This window comes from Astatotilapia calliptera, chromosome 4 (genome assembly GCF_964374335.1).
Source record: "Astatotilapia calliptera chromosome 4, fAstCal68.1, whole genome shotgun sequence".
In the NCBI taxonomy this organism is placed as follows: Eukaryota; Metazoa; Chordata; class Actinopteri; order Cichliformes; family Cichlidae; genus Astatotilapia; species Astatotilapia calliptera.
The window spans coordinates 7,828,098-7,854,080 of NC_137425.1; the positions used below are offsets into that span (position 1 = coordinate 7,828,098).

The 25,983-nt window shown below is 40.1% G+C and overlaps 4 protein-coding genes across 7 annotated transcripts; 1 reads left to right on the forward strand and 3 right to left on the reverse strand.

Annotated features, from left to right (window-relative positions):
• Positions 1–259: 259 nt before the first annotated feature.
• Positions 260–4,969, reverse strand: cnp (2'',3''-cyclic nucleotide 3'' phosphodiesterase). Of its 2 annotated transcripts, none has more exons than XM_026164363.2 (4): positions 4,821–4,969; positions 1,949–3,310; positions 1,733–1,857; positions 260–1,605 (listed from the first exon to the last, which is right to left on the reverse strand). In XM_026164363.2, the coding sequence occupies exons 2-4, from the start codon at positions 3,270–3,272 to the stop codon at positions 1,138–1,140; spliced, it is 1,917 nt and encodes a 638-aa protein (XP_026020148.2). In that variant the 5' UTR covers positions 3,273–3,310; positions 4,821–4,969; the 3' UTR covers positions 260–1,137. The 2 variants fall into 2 exon arrangements, with proteins under 2 accessions (XP_026020148.2, XP_080156299.1); XM_080300173.1 differs by having other exon boundaries at positions 4,603–4,839.
• A 698-nt stretch (positions 4,970–5,667) lies between these two features.
• On the reverse strand, positions 5,668–10,697 carry odad4 (outer dynein arm docking complex subunit 4). Of its 2 annotated transcripts, none has more exons than XM_026164365.2 (11): positions 10,494–10,697; positions 10,280–10,411; positions 10,018–10,171; positions 9,873–9,934; positions 8,761–8,911; positions 8,384–8,602; positions 8,088–8,295; positions 7,397–7,483; positions 7,098–7,294; positions 6,844–6,944; positions 5,668–6,758 (listed from the first exon to the last, which is right to left on the reverse strand). In XM_026164365.2, the coding sequence occupies exons 1-11, from the start codon at positions 10,617–10,619 to the stop codon at positions 6,723–6,725; spliced, it is 1,473 nt and encodes a 490-aa protein (XP_026020150.1). In that variant the 5' UTR covers positions 10,620–10,697; the 3' UTR covers positions 5,668–6,722. The 2 variants fall into 2 exon arrangements, with proteins under 2 accessions (XP_026020150.1, XP_026020151.1); XM_026164366.2 differs by having other exon boundaries at positions 10,018–10,100; positions 10,494–10,651.
• Positions 10,698–11,223: 526 nt separating this feature from the next.
• On the reverse strand, positions 11,224–17,406 carry dnajc7 (DnaJ (Hsp40) homolog, subfamily C, member 7). The gene is made up of 14 exons (XM_026164364.2): positions 17,269–17,406; positions 16,447–16,535; positions 16,180–16,304; positions 15,682–15,795; positions 15,350–15,424; positions 15,082–15,200; positions 14,444–14,597; positions 14,149–14,313; positions 13,939–14,030; positions 13,706–13,779; positions 13,400–13,546; positions 12,909–13,061; positions 12,748–12,810; positions 11,224–12,628 (listed from the first exon to the last, which is right to left on the reverse strand). Exons 1-14 carry the CDS (start codon positions 17,394–17,396, stop codon positions 12,591–12,593), a joined length of 1,536 nt encoding a protein of 511 aa, XP_026020149.2. The 5' UTR covers positions 17,397–17,406; the 3' UTR covers positions 11,224–12,590.
• On the forward strand, positions 17,291–21,072 carry nkiras2 (NFKB inhibitor interacting Ras-like 2). 2 transcript variants are annotated; one of them, XM_026164367.2, is made up of 4 exons: positions 17,291–17,422; positions 17,861–17,983; positions 18,381–18,622; positions 19,584–21,072. In XM_026164367.2, the coding sequence occupies exons 2-4, from the start codon at positions 17,890–17,892 to the stop codon at positions 19,824–19,826; spliced, it is 579 nt and encodes a 192-aa protein (XP_026020152.1). In that variant the 5' UTR covers positions 17,291–17,422; positions 17,861–17,889; the 3' UTR covers positions 19,827–21,072. The 2 variants fall into 2 exon arrangements, with proteins under 2 accessions (XP_026020152.1, XP_026020153.1); XM_026164368.2 differs by having other exon boundaries at positions 17,334–17,422; positions 17,829–17,983.
• Positions 21,073–25,983: the final 4,911 nt, after the last annotated feature.

Genomic DNA, 25,983 nt, shown 5'->3' on the forward strand with positions numbered 1-25,983 from the left:
CAACCTGTGATTGCAATGTTTCATATCTTCTTGCAGTATTTGCAAAGTATTAAAGCTAGTTCTTGAACGTTAAATGACAAGCTATTAATGGTTTGCAGGCAACACTTTACCACAAACAAAAACAAAGTGTAATGGCAGCATGGGGCAGCCAACAGCACCCTCTGCTGGAGTGCTCAACTACAAGCACTGTGAGAAAACGACCATCTGGAGATAATGACTTTTTCAGTTTGCATGCATGGAACCAGAGTAACTAGACAGATTACTGGAGCAAAGCATGTTCTTTTTATTAAGTGTACAAAACAAGTGCAAAAATAGTGATTCATAAGAGCGACACAAAGTAGGACTTGCCCTTCAGAAGGTTCCATCACAGGATACAAATTGTAATTCAATGCATGAAGTGCTTTTTGTAGAGAATGAATGAGTATTGCGCAGTACAAAAAAAAGAAAATTGCAACACATGGACTTTGATTCACAGCATTTGATAAGTACTAAGTGCAAGCTGCAGAAACAAAATGCCATCAGCATTCTCCCTCTCAAACTATGCACAGTGCAAAGATTCTTACTAGGAAGGTTCTCTAAAAATGACATTCAATCTAATACACTTATTCAAATACGCAACTTTGGCCCATATGTTATTGTCACTATTACTTCCTAGGCTGCGCAAACACACAGAAATGACACTACTACGTCAAAGGAAAGACAAATTCTGTTAAAGTGGCAGAGCTACTCTTAGCAGGTCAGTAATGTGTAAATACGTCATAGCATGCAATGAAAGTACCTAGTTTATCACAGCTGAGTATAGTGAGAAACACTGATGTAGACAGGAGATCTAGAAAGAAGTGATAAGTGGAGCTGAAGGAGGGCAGACTATGTAAAACTGCAGCTAACAAGACCTCAAACAGCCAGGTACTGCAACCTCTGGCACTGATCTGTAAAAGAAAATACTGAACCGTGTTAACAAGCCTAATGGGATTGAAGGCATCTTGGGTTGTGGTGCAAATCAATGGTAAAAAAGGCACACAACTTGTGGATTTAGGATGGCTATAAGTGAAACCCCAAACTAACACACAAACTTTGCACAGAAGAAGCCCAAGTTTAATTCCAGTCATCCTAGCTCACACATCCCATGTTTGCCATTTACAAGATCATACACTTTGGCTTCTTTTTCTTCTCGTGGTCTTTTTTGGTCGGCTCAGGTTCCTTGCACCCGTAGAAGCTGGAGAAGCAGGCTGGTGCACTAATTGGCTCTCTGAGGTTGAGCAGCCACTTTCCCGTACCGTAATAGGTCAGCGTGCCGAGCTCCATCTCTTCAACTTGCTCCCCCTGCTGGCCTTCCTGCTGCAGGGTCAAGATTTCCAGCAGATCGATGCCCGTCTGAACGGGCTCGACACCCTCTGCGCAGCCCAGAGTGACATGGGCGCGGCTTCCCAGAGGCAGTGAGGCAGCTGCGGGGACCGACTCCACCTGCTTTTCAGCATCAGCATCAGCTGGCCACAACTGAAGCTGTTCCTCAGTGAGAGACACTCTGGCACCAAATGTGCGAGGGGTTACAAAGAGGGCACCAAGTGACAGATCGAAGATGGAACCATAGGAATCTTTTACAGCCTAGAGAAGAGGAAATACAAAAAGAGATCAAATTAAATGAAATTATGGTTAGTATTCAATGTTAGTTCAGCAATTACAAGTAAATGAATAATGCTTTCATTTCTGGGAAAATTGAATTGTTTCTTGCCTGTTTCTCTGCATATTCTTTGGCACCCTCAGCTTTTCCATAGTTACAGAATTTCGTAGTGCAATGGAGAATTCCTGTTGGTTGAAAGTACTGCTCAAGGTCCACCTCCTCAGCTTTTCCTGAAACTGTTTATGACAAAAAAGGAAAAGAAAGAAATAAGTTTTCACCCCTAATTAAGAGAGTTCAGTTACTTGGTAATAAAAATTAGACACTCACAGTCAATCAAATGTTTCTTGAAGGCCTCCAAGGTGTCCAGTGTTTTCAGGAAGTCCATTGACGTGCATTTAATCTTGTCCTGGATAGAGGACAGAAGGAACCAGCCAAAGTAAAGAGGAAGGGACACTTCTTCAAGTGGTCCTTTCATGGCTGCCAGATGGGCTTCCTCTAGGCCACGCTTGGTCTTCTTGATCAGCTGTCCAAGATCTCTGTTCCATTCAGTTTTTGGCTCCAAGAAGATAGCAACAAGATTGTTCTCCTCGGCAATCTCTCCTAGACGGGCCAGGCGATCCTGGGTGTGGTTGGTGTCGTCTACCACTATCAGCACAGAGGAAGAGTTTCCGTCTGTGCAACGAGCAACTACAGCTTCATCCAGTGCTTTGTAGCCCTCTGCATTAGATTCTGGTTTTTCAGGTTTAACACCATGGTCATCAGCACTAATGACGGTGCAGTGGTCTTTGTAGGTGTCGGCTATGGCACGTGCCAAAAAGGTTTTACCGCTCCCTGGAAGGCCTCTAAGGACAACAAGGGTACGAGAGATTCGGAGGGCATCTTTGGTCTGCTCCTGTTCTAAAAAGGCAAAAGACAGAGAGCCAGAAGCTGGGACGATATCCTCTTCTTTTTGAGGCTCCGACTCAGGGCTCACATTTCCAACTTCTGCTGAAGCCTCAGTCTTTAGCATTTCAGCTTCTGCTGGCTTTTCTGAAGAAGTGTCAGACACCACAACAGTCTCTTCTGGTTTGGCTTCTTCCTTCTCCTTAGGCTTAGCTCCGGAGTCACCTTCAGCCTCAGTATCCATTGCTTTTTGCAGTTCTCCCACAGACTCAGCTTGTTCCTTCTCTTTTGGGCCCGGTGGCTGTGTATCTACTGGCTGCTGTGTCATGGCCGAGTCAGGTAATGTTTGCACTTTTATTTCTGGAACAGATTCGGCCGCTTTCTCTGGCGCTGGTTCAGGGGCGCTCTCTGCCAGGGGCGTTTGCAAAGCCAAAGATTCTGGGTTGTTCTCTGGCTGCTGTTCAGAGATTTTCTTTTCAGATGACTCTTCTGGTTGCTGTGACGCTGCTGCGCCAGGCACCGAGTCTGCATCAGCTTTTTCTGTGGGCATCGCCACCTTGTCTGTCACACTCAGCGCCTCCATTTCTTTCACGACCTCGCTTTCCTGACCATGTACTGCCATCTTCCCAGTTGCTTCCTCAGCAGCTGGTGACTTCTCAAGCTCTGTGGATTCCACTGGCGTCTCCACAGCTGCTTTTTCCACTGCAGTCTCCGCTTGCTGTGGAGTCTCTGACGCACCTAAAACCTCACCACTCTTCTCAGTATCCATTTCTGGTTCAAAGTCCAACTTTAAACACCACCATGTACCTTAAACATACAATCAGAAGACAAATCGTTTTATCAATTTACTGAATTCAGGAAAGGAAAGGCTCACTAAGGATATTAAATTCATTTATCACTTTTAAAACAGATCTAGCACATTAGCCTAACTTAAAAATTTAAGACCAGGTTACATTTTGGGATTTCCAGAAGTGTATCAGACAGAAAAATAATCAATTCCAGTTAAAACAAACAAAAAACAAAAACACCCCACTTTAACTACAACTGACGATGCAAATGTGCAGCAAACATATTTGAAAAAGGAACTCCTAGTCTTTTTTCCCCCCCATAACTGTCACTTCTGAAGTCTTTTGATGGTCATCAATTTAAACAGTGCTGCAAGAATTGCAATCAGAATGTCTTAAGGGGAAGTTACACAATATTGAAAATTTGCAGAGGCTGTATTATACTCCTCTCCCCTAAATCAGTAACACACACACTATTTTACATCTGCAGAAGGTGGGGAGAAAAAAAGAAAATTCTGGCATGCAAATAACTTGAGCTTTAATGTTCATTTTTGGAGACGGAGGGGGTTTTGCAGCTTTGTGCACATAGAAGAAGTGAAAGAAGAATGCCGTCTTCTTCTCCTCCCCCTTTTACGTGAATTCCTATTCATCTGGTAAAACCACAAAAATCTCCAGTTCACTGGTAAATTGAGGGAAAGCACTGTATTAAAACCTTGCATATGCGCCACAGCTTGCCAGCAAAAAACAAGACAAAGGGCAATAAAGAAAATGGGGCATCGCGGAAGTGTAGTTACTTCATAGTGTAACCGTATGGCAAGCTCTGACCAAATATTAAAGCGTTGCTAAACGCTGGATTTAACAGATAGGGTGAAACTACGACGTGTCATTGGGGAGAAGGGGGAAGCTCTCACGAAACAATGTGGCAACAAAGCCAAGCTGGCCGTCGTTAATCCCGGTGTTTTCCAGTTTAGAGAAAAAAAAAAAAAAAAAAAAAAAAAAAACCCAACCCTAAATGCACAGCAATCGAAACCAGAGACACAAAGAGGGGCAACAAGAACAGAAAAAAAAATGGGTTCGTCTTTATCTCATACACAATAATCAGTAAATGACGATAATTCTCATTTTGTTGATTAAATAAAGTTTGAATTACATTAAAGACACCACGCTAACTATTTCTTTTAACCAAATCTATGAGATAGCCTCCAGAGGACCTTAAATACCGTTTTAAACAAAGGAAATCGATGGGAGTTTGGCGATTAGCCTGCATTTTACTATCAGCACATTGTGGCTAGGCGGGGAGTGGCGTGCACCTACCGTTAGCAGCCCAGACAAAACCAATTTAATCTGGCAGTCAGTAGAAATTAGCTGGACCATCAGCAGGCGCAACGCCACGACTCGACAACTTTAACACGCAGGGTGTAAACAAGTCGACGCGTGTTACTGGGCCAATTTATTTTTAAGGTAGCTCGGGAAAACAAAAGCGTTGAAGCAAGCAGTTCAAAAGAGTTTTGTTCGCTAAAACGTCCGCTTACCAGTTATGTCGCTGCTGTGGAGCTGGTCGTGGCTGCCGCTGACCACGCGTTTCTCTCTGAATACAATGACAACGCAATCCTGAGCACAGACGGGTACCCGCCCCACTCTTCAAGGGGTGGAAGGCGGAAAAAAAAAAAAAAGTAAATCCCGGGAACGCGCATCTGGGCGTGGTCAAGGACACGCCCCTATAGACCGGAAGTCTTTTGTGGAAGCTGTACCTTTAATCTAATCTTTATTTTATCGGTTATTTTTCTTTTTTCCAGTGTATTTGCATTGATTTCAGGAGAAGCTCGTGAATGGAACTAAAACTACAGACAAAATAGTATTAATAGATGCTGATATTAACATAATAGAGCATCTGCTGTTTAATTAGTTATACTCCCCATTTTATAAAATGAATGGCAGTTAAAATATTAATGACAATTAGAACCTTGTAGACATATTTTAATCTATAGCAGTTATATAGGCTTTAATATATCTCTTGTAATTCCTATTTATATTTGATACCTCATTTGTAGTTTCTTATCCATATTGTTACAGCTCTCTGTTCCATTTTACGTATATTTTGTTCACATTGGGTCAGTGGAAAAGCCATTGTTTAAACCTGTACACAATGCAAAGTTGACAGTAAGGCTGAATCTCACTTTGCAAAGTATTATGTTTTCAGGCACAAATACTTTTGTCCTAATCACGAATAAAGGTGTTTATAAAACATATCCTCCTTTTAACCTACCCTCAGACTAAATTAAATTATACAGATATCAACAACAGTATAAGTAAAAGAAAGGGAAGTAATTTTCCGTTGTCACAACCACTACCAAACAAAAGTCACACAAGAGTCACAGAGTCAAGAGAGGAAAAAAAACAGATATCCAAATTTTAAAAAGGCAAACAGGTTTCTAGTATATCTTAGTTTGCATATACAGGTAATATTATGCAAACATTTTATGTGGTTAAAATTCAAAGGGCACTACACACACTGTCACTCATATCACAACAATTGTGTTTCAGTAAAAAAAAAGTTTGCATAAACACTTGGGTACGTGACAGTAACACAACTTCTCTTTAATGGAAAAACATCTTATTAAAACTTCAGTAAAATAAAGGTTCTGTGAAGAAACTATGAACTGTAAGCAGGCTGTGTTTCTATCAATGGGAAATTTGCAAGAAGCAGTCATCTGTTTGCAAATCACACAGTGCACGCCTTGTAATAGGGGTACTAGGAAGGTGAAATAAGGAAGTTCTCTATAATAAGTTAATCTCTATATATGGAAGCTCTAAGGTAATACTGATTAATGGGACTTAATGGTTGCCAGGTTTCAGTATTTATATCAGTAAACAGAACTTTGTATATCAAGTGACACATTTTCCAGATAACATTTCAGTTTGTCATGGAACTTGCACAGAACAAAAATATGGGCTCAGCAATTACATCATGACTGTACCTGAATATATTCATTTAAAAAAAAAAAAAAGAAGAGTTTTTCAGAACTACTATAATTCTGCATAAGCTTTAAGAATTATAGCTTTAGTAAAAATGCTACAGAAAATGTCGGTATGCATTGTTCTTCTGAACATCCGAAATTCAAGTTTTAAGCATCTCCCATAAACACTTTTATTCCACAACGAATCACTGTTCATAAAACGGATATATTTTACAACTCTGAATATGATCTTCTCATTTGATTAAGTTACTGCTTTATTGCTGTGTTCCATATAGGTGTGTAAATGAGCGCGCACACACACACACACACACACACACACACACACACACACACACACACACACACACACACACACACACACACACACACACACACACACACACACACACACACACACACACACACACAAATGAGTCTCTTCTTCTTTTCCTCAACCATTCTGACTGAAGGGGTTCCTCATTGTGTTAGGTGTTGCTTTGCTTCATGAAGGGCCTGAAAACAAATGAGAAATGTCAGGACTGAAAAAACGTACGTAAAAAGGAAAACAAAAGAATGTATACAACAAAGAAGCACGAACCTTCTCAATAGCATCCATGGCAGAATCATCTTCTAGAAGTTTGGCATAGGACAAAGCTCTTTCAAAGTGGGTGACACAAGATTCATAGTTTCCAAGCTTCACTGATATAAAAGAGTAAACTGGGATCAGGTTAAAGAACTGTGCAACAGTATGACTGATTCAAACACACTGTGGTTTAAGAAGTAAAGTATTAAAGTTGCGTGTCTCTGTTTTGTTAATATAAAGTGATGCATCATAAATAAATAACCAATTACATTCTGACTGTGCAACCAAAACATTGGCATTCAACTGCCACTTCTTATCGGCGATTCCATCAGCAGCAGCTACTGAACGGACGCCATAATCTCGAGCTTCTTCGTGGTGATCGAGCTTCAGGTAACACAAACCGATCTCATGTAACAACCATGTCTTCTCCAAATCACTGCAAACCAGCGGAAGCTTCTTTTCCCAGCTTATAAACAAAATGGAATAAAAAGGATTAAATAAATGTGTCAGAAATAAACATAGTTTTTGGATGAATTCAAGTGCAGGTATTATTTGATTATTTACTTACACTTGAATGGCCTCTGCAAACTCTTCATTTCGAACATAGACTCGGCCAATGTTGTCCAGAGCTCTGGACAGTGCTCCTGGGAGCTTGCTGTAGGTAAAAAAAAAAAAAGATTTCTTAATGTTTAATAATAATAATAATAATAATAGTGATTAAAAAATATTTATAGGAACCTTTCAAGACACTCAGGGACACATAACTGTATGTATAAAAAGTGGAAAAATTGTAGAATTAAAATTCAATACTACAGAATCAAAGAGAATAAGCGAGCTTAAAAGGATGTATTTTAATGCTGGTTTTAATAATAGGAAGAAAATCAATATTGTGAGTGTGCTACAGGAGAGATTTCTAAAGATGAGAGGTCCACTCGGCTGAAAGCTCTAAAATCCATGGTAGTCAGACGAGTAGGTGGTATAATGAAAGAAAAAGAGGAGGAGGATCTCAAGGTATAGCAAGGAGTAGCAATGTGCAGAAGACCAGAGAGATAAGGTTGTGCGAGATTATGGAGAGACTTGAAAGTAAGAAGCTAAATCTTAAAATGAATGCAATACTTTACAAGAAGCCAGTGAAGCTGCTGACGGTCAATAGTAATATGTTCTATAGAACTGGTTCTGGTCTATGAAGAAGTTTGTGTGGTGGATTTAATCTCTCGTCCAAATATGTAGTTTTACTCCTATTCTGCCTTTCTTCTCACCACTGTTTGGCCAACTCCAGGTCTTTCTGATGATGCTCCAATGCTTTGTCCATGTTTCCCAGGTCAACTAAAGCATTGCCAATGCAACTGTGCAAGGTGCCCAAAACCTCTTTTTTATTAGGAACCTCTTTCTCAGACCACCTCTGCACCATCTTCATGACTTCTTCTGCCTTCTTCAGAGTGCCTTCTGCATTTCCGGACATAAACTCTGGGATGACAAAGAGGACAGTGAGAATTTTTAAACTGAAAGTAAAAGAGAGAATCAAGGTCTATGTTTATCCAGAATGCTATCTTGCCTCTGTCAATTTCATCCAGGCTTTTCAGCAGAAATCCAGAAGAGAGTGCGCTATTACGGCGCTTTGTACATTTCTCTTGCATGAACTTCTGCCTCATTTCTTGTGCAGAAGTAGGCTTCTCCTGGTGCCAAAATTCAGTGCAAGTGTCAAGGTAAGACAGACATCTCTGAATGATGTCCTTCACCTTCTCCCCACTCTTTGTTGTACCTTCTATCAAGTCTGCAAATCATTACATAACAGCTATTAATATTATTCAACAAGAATGAAACAGATATAGTTGTTTTTTTTAAGTAAACATTTTGAACAGTATATGCTAGGTGACAGTTAGATACATAGAAACATACAGTGTGTGTAAATTTGAACAAATAGCAAATTACCTTCATCTTTCATCAGATTTTCTAGATATTTCTTGTCACTATAAAACTCGCCCAGAAGTTGTTTGGTTGTCTTTTCACTCTTTGGGGTTTTCTCAGTCTTCTGATTTTTCTCCTTTGTGAGATTCTGGATAGCTGCAATTGGTTTGGCCCTCTTAACAGTTCAGAAACATAACATAACACTGTGCATCAGAAGACAGGTCAGGCTAAACATTGCATACAGAAAACTGCAGGGGTTTTGGGGGGATTGAGACAAGACACATAATTGAAGCAATGACTCAGCCTTGTTCTACAGAATACATACAGGTGGTGATAGGATTTGAGTGTGCATGGATTTAACTGTTTATGTAACATTTTCAGTCTCTTTCAGTGGGAGAAATGTTTCATTGTTCATCCAAGTGACTTCTTCAGACATGGATTTACCTACCTGGATGATTAAGCATGCATCAAGACAACTGTTCATTGGATTCATAGCAAGAGGGAAGAAATCTTTCTATTGTCTAGCAGTTTTGATATACAGCGAGCTGTAGTGCCTTCCTGCAACGAATCCTGGCTAAATGACAAATACTGTCATTTTTATTGTTATTTCCCTTGTACCATTAGAACAGCTCTGCCTCTAAGCCTGCATGTTAAATACATTGCTCAAATAAAAATTAAGGGAACTTGTATCAGGAGAAAGGCTGTTAAAGAGAGCTGCACCAGTATTTTTTTTCCTTGGTGCAAGGAGGAACAGGAGGAGCACTGCCACAGCCCTACAAAAAGACTCCAGCAGGCTAATCATTCATGCTGCTCTGACCAAACTGCTCCACACTCTGATAACTGTGTTGGGAGACAAAGAAAACGTCATTGCAATGGCACATTGAATAGATGTGCCATCCTAGATACACATCTAGTTTCATCCTAGTTACCAGCTGCAAAGACTTTTGGAGGTTTCCTTGGTCTTACCTCTCCAATGCACCAAAGCACGATTCACATTGGTCTAAGCATCCCAGCTGGTAAGATGATGTCCCTTAAGTTTAACTGAGTTTGTGTTGTACTGTGATAATTGTGACTTACCTCAGTGGGGTTGTTTTTATTATTATTATTTACTGAAGATATATGCACCAAAGACTCACCTCACCACCTATGTTGAGAAATGACAGGTCTCCTTTAATCTCCAATTTCACATTGGAAGGACCTAAAAGATGGCAAAGAACAAGCGGCTCATATTTTAGGTAAGGAGATGTGAGATGATTGCAACACTATTAACAAGACACTTACTGCCAACAGAGTTTTCTATGGCCTCCTGTGCTTTCTGGATACCCAATCTGAACTCCTGCATTTGTGGACGTAGTTTATGGCCTCTGTGGTAAAACACCAGGGCAAATTCAAATTCTCCCATGTAGTATAAAGCTTCTGCCTTCAGGTACAAACCCTAAAATGGTGATTCAAAACAAATGTATACAATAGGCACTGAACCTTTAGCGGGGATATAAAGATACATTTTACTCATTTTCTATCATGACAGCAGAAAAACATTTACCTCAAAAAACGAGTTGTCTCTTTTAAGTGAAGCTTCTGCATCTCTCAAAGCGTTGTCAAACCCTCCCATCTTCAGGTAACATCTGGACCGAGCAACAAAGCACTGCTTGTCACTAGGCTTTAAAGCCAGTGCCTAAACAAAGAAAAGAAGTGAGCCATTTCTAGAGTGCTTAAAAAAAATCAGAGAAAAGGTAACGACGACACTTAACACTTACCTCTGTGAAGCTGTCTATAGCTTTTTTATACTCTCCTGCCTGGTACATCCATTTCCCATCGGCCATTAAAGTTGCGAATACGCCCTTAGATTGCTGGTCTTCGAGGTCTGCGTCGATGTTTGCCATTTTTGGCCACTTTTAAACTTTCTTTCCGTCAACTTGAAGCCAGTTTAACTCGTATAAACTTTAGCCCAACGCATCGATCCACGTTTAGCTGGTATCCTAGCAACACCAACAAACGAATCGCGAGGAAGCAGCGCCCTCTGCTGCTCATCTCCTGCAGTACACCAACCTCCACGCTACTTTTTTCTTAAAATTCCGAAACAAAACAAAGATATAAACCTATTTTAGAAGCCTCTTTATGACTGTGATATTTTCCCCACTCTATGGTTCACATTTTACTCACTCCAGTTCTTTTTTGGCAACTTAAAATATTTTTAAAGTTTTAATTTCTGCTGCCCTCTTGGTCAGATCTCTTTTGAAAAAGACATTTTTAATGTCCGTGAAATTTTACTAGAACAAATAAGACATATAAAAGTCACTTTCCCCAATAACTGTTTGCAGCTCTATTCACGAGATACATCATTCTTTTCTGGCAAATACAGGACATCACTTTTTTGGCATGATACCAGATTGCAGGACTCACTCCCACAGCAATCTGTAAAACCACACGGTATCTTTATGCAATACTTCTAAACTAATGATTCCAAACAAAAGAAAGATATCAATCTAGGGGAAACCCAGAGGAGGCCAACTTTATTGTCATGGCTGGTACTTTTCCAGGGAAAAGAGTGGATGGTCTCACTCTCACCATAAAGAGCAAAAACAATCAGAGCAAAATGAGGACACTCTTCATACTCAAGTGCACCAATGGACTAATGGGGAAATGATTAAACATTCCTACGTTTCAATCATCACACAGCACCTGAACATTTTGGACAACAGCAAACAGATTTCACTTTATGTGGAGCAATAAAGTTGTCACTTTTGCTCGATGCCTCCACCTTGCATTGAATAAAATTAGACAGCTTCAATGTCAAATAACCTCTACTGTATACTGTAATCGATTTGAGCTTAAAATGCCATGCAGATCTAGCAAACCAATCATCTTCCTGAGGTTTTTTGGTTATTTTTTTTCCCAACGTAGTGTTCATGGTGGGTGCCTCTTTCAATCTTAGGAGAAGAGCATCTTCATCTTACGCTGACGTTTATATCAGACAGCAAATTTACAATAAATATACATTATGACGATAAAAAAATGGAAAAAAAGAAACTCAACTATTATCACAAATCAACACTTTACATTCCAGTAAAATGTACAATGCAGCAATCTGTGAATGGCAACATCAAATGTGAAACAACAGAAGGGACGGAGACTTTGCTGACAACAAAACCAGCACGGCCGTCTCCTCTGCCGCCTTTCTAGTGTGCTTCGGCTGAATTACATGCGTAGGTCTAGACTCCAGCTGTTGTCAACTTAAAAAAGAAGATTGAGTGCTCCCAAAGGCTTATGACAAGGAGGCAGTTTTCAGTGCGAATTCGTAGCAGCCAACTGTCTGTGTGACAGATTCGTCAAAAAAAAACAAAAAAAAAAAAAACGGGGATGGTGCAGCTTGCTCAGTGATTTCCATCACAAATCACTGAGCAAGTTATTAACTGTCATGCAGAGAATACCCCCCCTCAGCAGTAAGTTGAGATGAGCAGGATAATAGCTTGCTCGAGAGTTTTCCCCAGGATGGCACTTCCTGCATGGATCCCTAAAAGCTCTAATATAATAGCTGTGCAATCTTTCCTATTTGAAAAATCCAGACTATTTGGACCAGTGTTGTTAGCCATTACCGACTTTCAAGTTTGTTTAATTCTGGAAGGAAGAAAACTAAATCCAAAACCAGTAAAACTACCAACTCAGTTTGAGCCAACTTGGTGTCCTTTGCTAGACGGGCATTTGCTGCATTGGGTTGCATTCATTCAGTCAATGGCATATACAGGAAACTGACTTGCAAATCAGTCAGTTATTAAATACAGATGATGGGTTGTGGGGTTGACATTGTTGGAAAGTCCTGATGTAGTAACTGTTTAGGTAGTCGACTCTTCCAATTAACCAAACTGGAAGAAGAAATTTCCAGGTCCAGATGCTGAAAATAATAAAAAAAACAAAACCATTAGCGCATTTAGGATATTCTCAGATTGTGGGACTCCTTCCAAATGGCTGGCAGAGGGACAGATTTTTACTTTCAAACAGAACATATGTTACCTTCGAAACTAAAACCCCCTGGACCTCCAAAGAATGCCTTGAAAATGTTGTTGGCATCAAAATCTGGAAAGAAAGAAAACACAAGAAGCTGAATTTTCTCGTATCATTTCAATCTGATCATCCTTGAGACCTCACACACTGAAGTCGGCCCATATGCTCACCTCCCATGTTCATGCCGTCATCCTCTAGATCCTGTCCGGTGTCGTAGCGAGACTTTTTCTTTGCGTCAGAAAGCACGCTGAAAGCTTCGCCCACTTCCTTAAACTTCTTTTCCTCTTCCTTCTGTACCTCAGCACTAGCTCCACTGTGACGGTCTAAAGGGAGGGGGAAAAATGAAAGCAGTATTATATTTGGTAATTTAAATCAAAGTCCTTCTAGAAGCAAATCTCACAGCTCAGCTGCCATACCAAAAATCACCCATGTCACTTATTTAGGCAGTTATTTTGAAGGATTATCTAAACTGATTTTCATTTCAAATGTCTGAATAAAGATAAGATTAAAAAAAAAAAAACAGTTCCCTAAAATAATGTTTTAAAATATCTTTTCACTGGAAATTATATGGCCATATTTGCTGCAGAAAAACTTCCCCCTACAATTCAGGACTCTTCATTGATGTGATGTTTAGTTCTCTTTTTACGTAGAAATCAAGCACCTGGGTGATGTAAAAGTGCCCGTTTGCGGTAAGCTTTCTTGATCTCCTCTTCTGTTGCGTTCTTATCCACCCCGAGGATTTTGTAGTAATCTTTCCGTTTGCTTTTCTTCAGTTCCAGCTGGGAATTCTTCAGGAGTTGCTTGTGTTCTAGGTAATAAAGTCAAAAACACACAGCATGTAGATTAGTAAGCATTGCATTAAAAACAGTTATGTAATGTCTCTAAAGTGGCAACTTAATACTAGTCCAAAGGTGCCAATATGTGGAAAAGGAGCACTGTGAGGTGGTAATATCTGCTCTGCCCCCACCTTTTGTCTTCTCTGTCTGGTAAACCTTTTCATAGTCCCGCACTGCCTCTTCGTACTGCTCCGTGTCCATGTAGCTGCAGGACACCAAGCACAAGTCTTTCAGTCAATTCATTACTCAATTTGAACTATAAAATACAAAAGTGTCGGTAAAAAAGTGAAGCTTCTGCTTAAAGAAACCAAATGACATACAAGTTGGTCTGTCTACTAACAACAAAGTAAAATCTTCGGCATACCACTGTGCTCTCCTTAAATAGGCCTTGATGTAGGTCTCATCCAGTTTGATGGCCTTCGTGCAGTCTTCAATGGCCTGTTCTAGTTTCTTGAGCTTTCAAAGAAAAAGAAAATGTGAACATGTGAGGCAAAGAGACAGGAAAAGGTAGTGACCTGTGGTGTCTGTATGCCTACAATTGACATATTTTAATGAAACTAATGTTATGTCTTACCTTTGATCCGACTGTAGCTCTATTACAGTACAGCTTGGCATTTGTCTTGATGTTATTAGGGTCTATTGTTAGCGCCTCAGAGTACAGCTCACATGCTGCCTCATAGTTTCCCTCCTTGAATGCCTTGTTTCCTTCCTCCTTCTTGGCTTTTAGCGCTTTGGCATTCTGGGTAGAAAATTCATACAGCAGCTTTAAAAGCTCCTCTGAGCTAACTGAAACCTCAAGCAGACTGGTGAAGGAGATTTTTTTTCCCCCTGCTAAATTTGTGTTAGCTGTTAGCTACTGAGTTACTCACTCTGCACGCAAGCCGAGCCTTGTCGTGGTCAGGAGCCATACGCAGGGCCTGGACAAAGAACTGCACAGCCTTATCAATGCAGTCCTCATAGTACAGACAAAGACCACGCACGTACAGAGCGTCCGCGTTAGTGGAGTCCATTCGAAGAATATCACTGGATACAAACAGATAATTACAGGCAAAGTGCAATTAAAAAGAGTAAATCACATTAAAAAATGTACTGTTACACCATCTTCAAAGGAGAAGTTCATTTCTGAAAACTCAACTGTTTAATGTATTGCAGACAACCTAGTAAAGATCAGAAGAGTCAAATCATGACAATCGCTGTTCCCACTATTCAGAACATATAGTAAGCACTACATATAAACACAACAAGGAATCTTCATGTTCAAGGCAAACTGGAGTGATTAAATTTAAGGATCCGTGCCCTGACCAGCTGTGATTTTTCATCCTGACAGTTCTTCAACCTGCATGGAAATCACTGCTTGCACATTTCAGTGGCCCTGTCTGAGAAAGGCATACTGTTTTGTTGTACTTCATGTTAGGGCAACTACATACCTCAGTGACTTTTCCCCCATTATATCCCTTTGACAATAATGTCAAAAAATAAATAAATCTTTTCAAGTGTGCATTCTTACCTGGCTACAGACTGAGCCTCGGGGTATCGCCCCAGCAGGGCTAAACACTCTGCTTTTAGTATCTTGAACTTGTGACAAGCGGAGGCAGAATCCAAGGCACGGTCCATGCAAAAGACAACCTAAACACAAGCAGATACCTGCAGTACGTGATGCTTGACTTGGCAGGTATTTATGACATAATACACCTCACAAATAACACACCTCACAAATAAAACACACACACACAAAACAAAAAAACAACTAAAACTGTATCTAATGAGTAGCTTACCATCCTGAAATCTCTCTTCTCAAATCCAATCTCTGCCATTCTCTCATATTCAAGGATAGATTCTGCATTCTTCACCTGCCAAAGGAATTTATGATATTCAGTAACCATGAGGAAGAACTTCAGTGCTTCTCAGAAACTGCTAGTCTCTTGAGTGCCATGCTTATTAAATCCAGGTCAGAATAAGTACAAGTGATTGTGAACTACTACTACTGGATTTCCATTCAAACCTTTTTTTGCTCTTTATTTTCACTGGCTTGGCCAAAGCCAATTTAATAGTGGATAATCATGTCCAAGTTGTTAGGTCATGCTCTCTGCAACTGAGGCCAACTCACCTCCTGCTGGGCCTGGCTGTTGTCTGACTCCAGCTCTAGAACTCTCTGGAAACAGCGGCTGGCAGCCATAGCATTCCCAAGCAACAGGTGGCACTTGCCCTCTCGCAGATGGCCCTGTAAGTAAAAGATTTACAGTTCACAGCCTAAAGTGATAATACCCTGTAATGACCAACATCATTAAAAACATATGACTGCCTCTAAAATATTTATCTGTTATGTAATATATTACTAGACTACAACCAACAACAGTGCTGGAGCTTATGTGTTTATTGGCCTTGTAATACTACAGATATAGACCACTGGTGACTTATACAAGATCTGCAATAAACAAAAGCTTTTAAAGTCTATGTGAAAATCTGTATTGCTCTAAAGCCATTGCTTGTTAGAAATATTTACAAAGGAAAATCCTCACTACTATCTATATATCTATATATCTATCTATATATATATATATATATATCTATATATGAATGGAATTTCTTTAATTCTTCAACCCACCTTGATGAAGGTGTTGTCTAGTCGTACTGCTTGCTGGCAATCCTCTAGAGCGTCTCTATACCGGCACAACATCATTAGTGTCGCTGCCCGATTTCCATAGTAACTTGCATTCTTTGGGCACATATCTGTTATGTTAAATTAAGAAAATTTTATTAATATTCTACCAGGGACATGTTGGATGCAAATGTTAAAATTCTCGTCCACATGAGAAATTAGCATAGCTTCTATCCACAGAAATATATACTGAAATTGTTTAGAAAGAATTACCAATGGCCTTGGTGTAATAATTGAATGCTTCTGCATAATCCTTCTTGACATAAAAAGCATTGCCTTGTTCTTTGAAGCTCTCTGCTTCCCTGTGTAGAAATGGGCAAAAAGAAAGAAATCAAATAAAGCTTGCAGGCAAATCTAAAACAAGTGAGAAGAGAAAAACACATGACAGGTGGTAAGATAAGTAGAGGTAGACTTGCTGAATTGTTTCTTGACTAGAGGTAGGTAATTACTTTTTTTCATATTCATGTTTTCGAGTAAAGAAAGAATGACACAATGTGCATTTGACAGTTTGCTGGACTGAGTTAGCTAAACATAGAACAAGTCAAACTAGCAGGACAGAGTGCACGTATTCCCAGCCAACACGCAGCAATGAGACTGAGCCAGGAACATATGACACCATCCTGAAGGGCTACTGCCGTTACTTTTTTTGGAGGCCTGTCATACTTCACATCACGAACACTCATTAACTGAATGGTGCCATTAAGTAATTAGCCAGCTTTGGTCATCTCTGGGATGTGAAAGCAAAACTCTTAACTCCGATCAACTTTCACACTTAACGATTAACCACCAACTTACATACGTTACTGTGAACGAAACCCAGAAATCCAACACAAGGGCTAGCTAAAGTGGAAGGCAACCGAGCTAGATGCTTTCCAGGGCCAAATTTAGCTAAACTGTTAGCGGTAGCGCGCTGGTAAGCTCTCATGTTGCGACAAGAAAATTAACACGACGGGGGCTTTTGAGCACACATATCAATAAAAGACTTTGATATACGCGTTTTTCATTCGCTGACAACATAGCTGTAATTTCCACCACCTTTCTAATTCTTCATCGCTGAGCAGTTCCATGTCAGGGTCCATGTTCACAGCATCACAGCTCTCCGTCGCCATTTTGCCGTCAATGAGAAAGGCGGGGCTACATACTGCAGTCGTTACGTACAACATAAACAGGAAGTAGCACATTTGGGAAGGTAAGCGTTTTCTCAAGCGAAATTATGACAATTAGCAAATAAATGTCGGCAAAATAACCAGAAGTATCAGCGTGTGTATTTTTGAAGACACGTTTTTACTAGCATTTGTCATATACAGGCAACATTAATGGCTGGTTTTGTGATATAGTGGTTTTGTGTCTTCCCGAAGCTAATGCTAAGCTATTTTCTGTACAAACGTCTCCAAATTAGCTATCGTTTGCGACGCAAAAACTTAAAATAACTATGTCAGATAAAAGGGGTGTTTTTTTGCCAGTGGGCTCTTCTAACTTGTAAGTTAGCTAGTGTGCATAGTAGCACAGTTTATCTACAAAGGAAACCAAATAAGGCGTACTGTGTTGTTGTGTTTTGCATTGTTTCTAAGTAATGGCTTTGATCAATTGGGTAGTTTTTGTTTTTTGTTTCTTCTGTCCTAAACAGATTTTCGGACTGGAGAGTGAGAAACCGTCATGGGTAAAAGCTGTAAAGTGGTGGTTTGTGGTCAAGCCGCAGTAGGAAAAACGGCTGTGTTAGAACAACTACTGTATGCCAATCATGTTGCAGGTATGTCGCTTCCCTACATTATCATATATTACCTCAATGAGTCAAATGATGTATGGTCAATGTGGTTTATCCCCGAGTGATCGCAGCAAAGCATAATATAATTTGTTGTCGACTTGCAGTAGTGTTGATGTTATTGAGTGAGTATTCTCTCTGTCGTCCATTAGTTATTTATAACTAATGTGACAGTATGTAATCGTAACTGAAATCGTGATTAAAACGTAGCAAAATTGATTTGGTGCTATATAAAGTTTAAATGAATTAACTCAACGCTTGGTGAGTTAACAGTATATAACAGTTGTATTAAAAGTTTATAACATCTAAGACTCGCATGTTGTCATCTTAATATTTGTGCAGCATATCACATCATTTGTGTCCACCTTTGTTTATTTCTTGGTAGGTTCAGAGCCAATGGAGACCCTTGAGGATATCTATATTGGCTCCATAGAAACTGACCGTGGCACACGAGAGCAGGTGCGCTTCTATGACACCCGTGGACTCCGGGATGGGATGGAGTTTCCCCGACATTACTACACTTTTGCTGATGGCTTCGTACTAGTCTACAGCATTGATAGTAAAGAGTCCTTTAAACGAATGGAGGCCCTTAAGAAAGACATTGATCGCCACAGAGACAAGAAAGAGGTAAGCAGTAAATACAATTAATGTGTATAGTGAGGGCATGGGTTTTGATTGGTACACCTCACAGTTACTTGTTCTGTTCTAGTAATTTCAGAATAGAAGAAGTTATGTTTATTAAAAACCTCATAAATATTCTGCTCAAAGTGTGGCTCATCTAATATATGTGATATCTAATATATCACTATTTTTTAATAAATAGATATACATAAAAAGGTTTAGTATAGGTGGTGTAGTGATTAGCACGGTTGCTTCACAGTAAGGAGGTCTTAGATTTTAATCCACCAGCCTTTCTGTGTGACTGTCTGCCCATCTTTGCTTGGGTTCTTTCTGGGTTGTCTAGTTTCCCACAGTCCAAAGACATGCATGAGTTAGGTTAATTGGTGATTCTAAATTGCCATTATGTGTAAATGTGAGTGTGACTGGTTGTTTATCTCTCTATTTGCCTTGCGTTAAACTGAGGGCCTGTCCAGGCTGTCCCCTAAATTGGATAAGGGAAAGAAAATGGATGGATAAAAACAGTACAATATAGAATACATAAAGCTGCAGAATATTCTGCACCAGTATGCAGAATGCATTGTTATTTAATATTGTAACATTAGTTGTCAGGCTTTAGTCATTGTTGTAGCCTTGCTTTGGGGGTCATGTTTCATTAATGTGCACTTAAAGAGGGATGACAAGCCTTTATAAATTCATGACACAGCAGTTCGAGAGCTTTTTGGGTCTGATACAGGTCTCTGGGATATTAAAGAAGCAAGCAAGCCAGAGATGCCAGATATTGATTCATCTGCCCTATGTCCTGGGATGATATTTCTAAATTATTAATTTGAATATTGTTTCCTCCCAGTCATATTTAATTTTCACCAGACAATCTGCTGTATCTGAAGCCACAGCAGCTGTCATGAAGCACAATGTGAAGAGTTGTACAGTGACTAATGTGGAACTAACTTGATAATCTGATCTATAGGTAACCATTGTTGTGCTGGGTAATAAACTGGACAAGCAGGAAGAGAGGAGAGTTGACTTGAACGTGGCCCAGAATTGGGCGAAGAATGAGAAGGTGCGTCTGTGGGAGGTGTCTGTAGTGGACCGACGTACACTCATTGAACCCTTTGTCTACCTCGCCAGCAAAATGACCCAGCCACAGAGCAAGTCCACTTTCCCTCTCAGCCGCAATAAGAATAAGGGCAGTGGTTCAACAGATAGCTAAAATATCCGAAACAGCTTTTGAAAGGGGAGGCATGTTAAAGGAAACCCTGTTTTATTAAAACATATATATTTTATCAACATGAAGGATTGACTTAGTAAAAATTTGAGAAGGCAGAGAAATTATGTTGAGAAGGAAGGCAGGATGATTGTATGGATCTTTGTAAACAGAGAGCACTGTTAATATTAATAAAACACCTGCATTTCATATTTGTTAAAAACAAAATTCTTAACTAATTATGATTTTTGTAAATTCTTTATGTCTCTGTCATCTGTATATGTATCACATTTCCCGTTCTCAAATAATTCCCATTTTTTCCAGGTAGAAAAATGTTCAAACTGTTTCACCTGCATTGATAAACATGTGCGATAGACTGTGTGATTTAGAGCTACATACTGTAGCTCTTGATCTACTGACAATCATCATTTTGATCTCAGTTTATATTTGAGATTCCAGAGATTTAAGCTATCATAGTCACTTGAGGCTCACTGTAATGATGACGAAGGACCTTACACATAGTTTGTACACTGGCTACTTTTTTTTTTTCTTTCGGTAAACCTGTGCACTAAATGTATACACGGACTGAACCAAAAATGGCAGCAGTTTCAAATGTTACCCAATAACTGCATCACACAAATGCTGAATATCATATTGGAAAAGGAATGATGACTGAAAGGGTTTCATAGATGCATTATTTATATTGTACATAAACTGTCCTGTCTGTTGATGTGGAGATTTGTTACACCTTACACGTTTGTTGCTGAGATTTACTGTTTAATATTGTCACGTGAATCACTCAGATTCTTTATCACATTTAGCTTTCTGTACAGGTGTGATGAGTCTGACTACAAGATGGTCAGATGATATTTCAGTGTTTCTGCAGGCTGAAGTGCTACTTTTTCTTGTTGCATGTAAAAGAGAACACTCGATTTAGTTAAATTCCATTTCAATGTCAACACGATTCATTCGTCACTGATGAAATCGGTGTATTGGGTTTTTTTTTCTTCTGAGGTGTAAAGTAGAACCTATCACTGGACTGGTGTAGCATGAAGTCATGTATGAGCAGCTTTTAATGTTAGTTTCACTAAAATGGGGAAATGTGAAAATTTGTCAGTTCCAGGGTCTGTCAACACTATATCATGCAGCTTTTTTTTCTTGTGAAGATTAACCTTTATGTATAAATATCCTGAAAATGTGCTTTTTTGAGATGTTTGCATGTTTTGTAAACAGATTAAAGCCTTTGACTGTGCCTAATTAGAATTTGTGGTTGTGGGTTAGGTAATTCAACATAGAGCAGGTGTCATTCTATTTTTCTGTTTGCTATTTTCTGCACCGTTCTTCTTATTTCTACTTTTCTATTTACAAAATTGTGTCAGTAAGATGTAAAACTCAAAAAACAGAAGCTGGAATTGAAGACTGAAGATTTAATCTGATTTAGAAATTTTGAGTAAAAGCAACCTCTGCTGTCACTTATTTTATTGCAGAAGTCTCTGATCTTGTGGTTAAACAGGATTTTTCACATGGTTTTGTAAAAAGACCCTACTTTCATTTGACTTTCAACTGTAGCTAATTGATTATCACATCTAATATCAGTTAAAACATGTTTGTTGTCTTCACACGCTTGAAAATAGACTCATGGCATTTGAAGGACCACGAGTGATGTGGGTGGCACTCCACAACAGTCCCAGTTTCTCATGTGGCCCCTTAGGAAAATTAATTGCCCACGCCTTTAAGATGTTTCACCTCTAATTGGAGTCCTTTAGGTTACATGAGTGTGGGTTGAAACGCCTCTCGAGAGTGCCTTAGAGCTGGTGGACTTAAATGTGAGTGACAGGGTGGGTCAATGATTATCAATGTGACTGTGGGCTTTTAGAACTGGAGAGACTTTTTAGATGAGAGGTGAGCCTGCTTGGAGAAGCTTAAAAAATGCAGCTCCCTTCAACTCAAGCACTTAAGACCAGAGATGGGCAGTAACGCGTTACTGTAATCTGATTACTTTTTCAAATAATGAGTAAAGTAAGGGATTACTATTGCAAAAACGGTAATTAGATTACCGTTACTTTCCCGTAGAAACGCTGCGTTACTAAAACCGTGATTTTTGCGAGAATGTCTCACGACAGTGATGTAAGCGAGTGCGTCGTTAGTGACAACAGCTGTGTGCAGATCAACAATGGATCATATATCGATTGTGGGAGAGAGTATGAGCGTGCAGCGTTTAAAGCGTGGAAGTATTGACCTTACTTTGAGTTTGATTCCATAAAAAGTGACAAAAACATTAGTGTCCATCGTGCGTGGGAAGAAAACTTCTTTTTACAGCGAAAAAACCCCTTCCAAGCAAGCACCGAGTGCGCAATGACGTAATGGGAAACTCACAGAGAAACTCGCGGATTCTTCAACTGACCGTGGCACACCTGCACCAGGGTAAACCTCCGCCTACCGCAGTTCTGCTTTACAGGTGAAAATAGAGCAACAGGACCGCTGAGTCTTTGACTTTATTTATTTTCTGCTGTGTTTTACTTGCATCTATTTGAAAGAGTGAGTGTAAACACAAAAAATATTTTATTTTATGTGCTGGAATGTGCAGAAAATAGGTTTAAATGTTAAACTAATTTATTCAAGTCAGAGAATGTTGCATATAATTAAAATTTTGCTTGATGCATAAAGTTAAAAGATTAAAACTGATAAAACAAGTTTTTTATCAAAAGGTACCTCTCCATTTGATTACATTTTGTATGATGGATTATGTAGAAAAAGTAGAATTGGGCTGAAAGATCTATGCTTTATCACCTCTTCAGGTTGTAAATCGTGTTTTTAAAAAGTAACTAAGTAATTAATTACTTTTGAAAATAAGTAATCAGTAAAGTAACGGGATTACTTTTTTGGGGAAGTAATCAGTAATTAGTTACTGATTACTTTTTTCAAGTAACTTGACCAACACTGCTTAAGACCGCCACGACTTGCATGAATGAGAACCTACATAGACCAATGTACCATTGAAATCAGCGACTGTGCAGTCCTTGATTGACACTTAAACCCCCACGGATCGCCAGTTGGCGTTTTCTACCTTTAAAACCCGGAGAGCAGCCAAATGGCTTTTAGCTAGGCTTTAGCTTCAGCCAAGTGGAAGCTAAATTGGCTAGTCATTCATATGTATATGGTCATTATCTGGGAATTCTGGAGGGAGGGGAGTGGGGGTGTGTGATTGAGGGCGTGGGGGAGCTGCTAAAAGCTGTGCACTTCCTTTTGTGTTTCATCTTGATGCATTCTCAATCATCCAGGGAAATAAATCTCCAAAAGTCACCAACTTGGAGTGTTTCAGTTTGCCATCTTAGGGAGAAATCAACACACATGGGTGTATGTCCTTCGTTGCTCAGATTTATTGATAAAAACAGTACAAAAAACCAACCATTTGTACACATATTTACAAATAATAATAAAAAGTGAGTGAGTACAAACAATTCAACATTTTCAGCAATCACTCACAATCCTGGCACTGCCATGGTATCTGTAGTCTGCATTTACCACATGTGTATCTTTTGCAGTGAACACATCGCACAGTGGCATGATTGTTCTTGCAGTTGTGTTTGACCTGACACGTGGCTCTTTTTCCAGGGCTAGGTGTGGAGGGTTGTGTCCGAAGCAACTGTTCTTTTCTTGCCTTCTTCGCAGCTACATGAGAGCGAGCCAACTCTGTTGCAAGCGCCACCAGGAAGTCCACCCGTCTTTCCTTCGTCCCGGTGCATGCTTGATACAGCACATGTGCATTCAGTGCTGCCATGTCAATCATGTTATAAAACACGGCGACTGGCCAGCGCCGTGTTCCTTTGTTCCCGAACCATCTGGTCCATCACATCCACGCCACACTTTGTTTTGTTGTAAAGGGAGACAGTGTTTGGCTTCCTTTTGGTGGTGTTATGACAATAGAAGCGTACGCTGCAGATGGAGAGCCAACGGGTAAGGCCAGGAGAAGTATCTCGAGTCGCCTTCAGAGCTTCCTGTGTTTCATCACTCTTGACATGCTTCGTAGCATTCAAGAATGGACTATTCAACATGCACAGCAAACGGAGCATGTTCATTGGTTCATGGACCTCCCTGAACTAATGGCATTTATTGCAATTGTGATCTTGCGGGGGGTTTACAGGGTTCCATCTGTAAATGACTGCTGGTCAGCAAACCTGGGAAACCCACAGATAATTGGAACTATGGCACGAAACCGCTTCCAAAACATCATGCAACACCTACGCTTTGATGACAAGTCCACCCGCTGTGATCGAGCAAAGACTGACAAGTTTGCTGCAATTTCCAGTGTGTGGGGATCATTTGTCACCAACTGCATCACGTGCTACAACCCTGGTCTACATATCACCGTTGATGAACAGCTTTTCCCATCAAAGACTCGGTGCTGTTTCCTGCAGTATATTGCAAGTAAACCTGACAAGTTTGGGATCAAGTTTTGGGTGGCTTGCGACCTAAAATCCAAGTACATTTGCAATGTCTTCCCATATCTTGGCAAGGACCCCAGTCGTCCCACTGGGGAGAGACTTTCTGAAAATGTAGTAATGAGGCTGATGGAACCATTCCTAGACAAGGGCAGAAATGTTACCACGGACAATTTTTTCACATCGCTTTCACTTGCACAAAAACTTCTTAGACGGAAAACCACCATCCTCGGCACAGTCAACAGGATTCGCAGGGAAATTCCTCAATCCACTAGACAGACAGATCGCAATGTATTCACCACTCAGGTATGTTACAGGTCTTTTGTGGTTCTATGTTTATGTGTTTCATTGTGTGTAAAAGGGCTATGGAAATAACAATTTATCTTATTTCTTAGGTGTTTTCAACCTCTGCTGCCACGCTGACGGCGTATGCGGCCAAACGGAAGAAGACAGTCTATATTCTTAGCAGCATGCACAGCGTGGTTCAGACTGATAACACCACCAAAAGGAAGCCAAACACTGTCTCCCTTTACAACAAAACAAAGTGTGGCGTGGATGTGATGGACCAGATGGTTCGGGAGTACACTGTCCGCAAAGGAACACGGCGCTGGCCAGTCGCCGTGTTTTATAACATGATTGACATGGCAGCACTGAATGCACATGTGCTGTATCAAGCATGCACCGGGACGAAGGAAAGACGGGTGGACTTCCTGGTGGCGCTTGCAACAGAGTTGGCTCGCTCTCATGTAGCTGCGAAGAAGGCAAGAAAAGAACAGTTGCTTCGGACACAACCCTCCACACCTAGCCCTGGAAAAAGAGCCACGTGTCAGGTCAAACACAACTGCAAGAACAATCATGCCACTGTGCGATGTGTTCACTGCAAAAGATACACATGTGGTAAATGCAGACTACAGATACCATGGCAGTGCCAGGATTGTGAGTGATTGCTGAAAATGTTGAATTGTTTGTACTCACTCACTTTTTATTATTATTTGTAAATATGTGTACAAATGGTTGGTTTTTTGTACTGTTTTTATCAATAAATCTGAGCAACGAAGGACATACACCCATGTGTGTTGATTTCTCCCTAAGATGGCAAACTGAAACACTCCAAGTTGGTGACTTTTGGAGATTTATTTCCCTGGATGATTGAGAATGCATCAAGATGAAACACAAAAGGAAGTGCACAGCTTTTAGCAGCTCCCCCACGCCCTCAATCACACACCCCCACTCCCCTCCCTCCAGAATTCCCAGATAACGACCCAATATACATATGAATGACTAGCCAATTTAGCTTCCACTTGGCTGAAGCTAAAGCCTAGCTAAAAGCTGCTGCTCTCCGGGTTTTATAGGTAGAAAGGTAGAAGCCTGGGGATGCTAGTGTTGAAACATACACACTGAAATAGGAGAATTTGGTGCCCTCCAGTGGTCACTGTAAGGAACTGTAGAATAAGATAGAATAATCCTTTAATTGAAATTTGGTTGTAACAGCAGCCAGAAAAACACATATACAAACAAACAGTACACAGAACAGAAACATACACTTTTTTTAACATCACACTAGGATATACATCTGGACATACTGGAATCCACATCATAGAGTCAAGTTTGTCCAGCACAATAAAAACAAAAAGCAGCAATTGATTTTCTGCAGTTATGTTCTGAACTATGTGAATAGATTGAGACAGGATTTGCACTTTAGCCTATAACCAAAAACTACG

Coding starts and splice junctions, on each gene's coding strand:
- cnp (XM_026164363.2), bottom strand. CDS start 3,272: ATGGATACTGAGAAGAGTGGTGAGGTTTTAGGTGCGTCAGAGACTCCA. Junction 1,858..1,948: donor CAAGAAACATTTGATTGACT/GTGAGTGTCTAA, acceptor TGTCATAAACAG/TTTCAGGAAAAGCTGAGGAG. Junction 1,606..1,732: donor AAGAATATGCAGAGAAACAG/GCAAGAAACAAT, acceptor CCTCTTCTCTAG/GCTGTAAAAGATTCCTATGG.
- odad4 (XM_026164365.2), bottom strand. CDS start 10,619: ATGGCAAACATCGACGCAGACCTCGAAGACCAGCAATCTAAGGGCGTA. Junction 8,603..8,760: donor AAATCTGATGAAAGATGAAG/GTAATTTGCTAT, acceptor AATGATTTGCAG/ACTTGATAGAAGGTACAACA. Junction 6,759..6,843: donor CCATGGATGCTATTGAGAAG/GTTCGTGCTTCT, acceptor ATTTGTTTTCAG/GCCCTTCATGAAGCAAAGCA.
- dnajc7 (XM_026164364.2), bottom strand. CDS start 17,396: ATGTTGTACGTAACGACTGCAGTATGTAGCCCCGCCTTTCTCATTGAC. Junction 13,780..13,938: donor TATTTAAGGAGAGCACAGTG/GTATGCCGAAGA, acceptor GGTGTCCTGCAG/CTACATGGACACGGAGCAGT. Junction 13,062..13,399: donor GGCACTTTTACATCACCCAG/GTGCTTGATTTC, acceptor CCCTCCCTTTAG/ACCGTCACAGTGGAGCTAGT.
- nkiras2 (XM_026164367.2), top strand. CDS start 17,890: ATGGGTAAAAGCTGTAAAGTGGTGGTTTGTGGTCAAGCCGCAGTAGGA. Junction 17,984..18,380: donor GTATGCCAATCATGTTGCAG/GTATGTCGCTTC, acceptor ATTTCTTGGTAG/GTTCAGAGCCAATGGAGACC. Junction 18,623..19,583: donor GCCACAGAGACAAGAAAGAG/GTAAGCAGTAAA, acceptor TCTGATCTATAG/GTAACCATTGTTGTGCTGGG.